This window comes from Trypanosoma grayi (genome assembly GCF_000691245.1).
Source record: "Trypanosoma grayi strain ANR4 Tgr_2185_V1, whole genome shotgun sequence".
In the NCBI taxonomy this organism is placed as follows: domain Eukaryota; phylum Euglenozoa; class Kinetoplastea; order Trypanosomatida; family Trypanosomatidae; genus Trypanosoma; species Trypanosoma grayi.
The window spans coordinates 1-1,155 of NW_008827803.1; the positions used below are offsets into that span (position 1 = coordinate 1).

General features: G+C 48.7%; 1 protein-coding gene across 1 annotated transcript; it reads left to right on the forward strand.

The window, feature by feature from the left end:
• Positions 1–823: 823 nt before the first annotated feature.
• Positions 824–1,051, forward strand: DQ04_21851000 (hypothetical protein; the record flags this gene model as incomplete). The annotated part of the gene is made up of 1 exon (XM_009318042.1): positions 824–1,051. The coding sequence occupies one exon, from the start codon at positions 824–826 to the stop codon at positions 1,049–1,051; it is 228 nt and encodes a 75-aa protein (XP_009316317.1).
• Between the last annotated feature and the right edge of the window lie 104 nt (positions 1,052–1,155).

Genomic DNA, 1,155 nt, shown 5'->3' on the forward strand with positions numbered 1-1,155 from the left:
GGGGGGGGGGAAGGAGAAACAGATTGAGTGTGTGTACTTGGCTCATGATTCTTTTTGCCTCATTTTGGAGTAGGGAGTGATACGAGAGATATTATTTCCATACGTGTATAAAAAGACATTGGCTGAGTGCCACACACTGCGCAACTCACCAAAGTGATGGGCAGAAGGGCGACGTATTGGGCCTACAGCTTCAACCTCAGCAGACATGTTTGACGGAAAACGCAAATGCACCCAACCGCCGCCGCAGAAACAACAATAAACACAGAGAAACATTCATAATAGGAACTGCAGAGGGATACAGGAATGAGGAAGTACGGCAGTTCCAACCAGATGAACAATGAGAAAGTGAACAGGCAATGTAAAGGCACGGTTCAATAGGAGAAAAAGTCCTATACAATCTGCTAACGTTTCCCGAGAACAATAAAAGAAGCACAAAGTATTACAACCTCTGAGAGGAGAAAAAAACAAAAAAAAGGTATCTTCTTGAAGAGCGTTCCGTTCAATTACATTCATCCTACATAGAAGCATATATATATATATATGTGCATATCTGCCAGTGCGTGCATGTAAGCTACTTTTCCAGCACGCAATATCAGAGCCGGTGGTCATGCTTCTGTCCACTCCACTTTTATTTTTACTTTCTCTCTTGCTCCCATAACGGAGGGGGATGACGTTTCTTTTGGGTGTCACTCCTTTGTGCGCTCAACAAAACACCACCTACACACTCAGAGAGAGGGAGAGGGAAAGAGAGAGAGACACACACACACAAGCACACGCGTGTAAATGCCTATTCTGTCTCAGTTTCATTATTCTGCACTGACAAATGCTGAAGCGCGGCACCAATCTTATCAAGCACTTCATCCAACTCATTGCGCACACTCTGCAGCTCTGCCTGGCGCTGACGGGCATCCTGTGTGCCCAACGGAAGCGCTGTGAGCTTTTTCAACCTTCGCGTCAGCTGTATCTGCTGCTCGCGGAGGATGTACAGCTCGTCGGCAGTGGTGCGACACGCCGGTTCTACCCGTCTTCTGCTAGAATTTCTATGCTTTGATACTCGTTGCCCAGCGCCCTTCGCACGGGGCGACGGGAGCCGCGTCCTGCTGCCGGTGCGCGCGGGAGATCCTTTGCGTGTGCGGTGCTGCCGCTGCTGCTGTT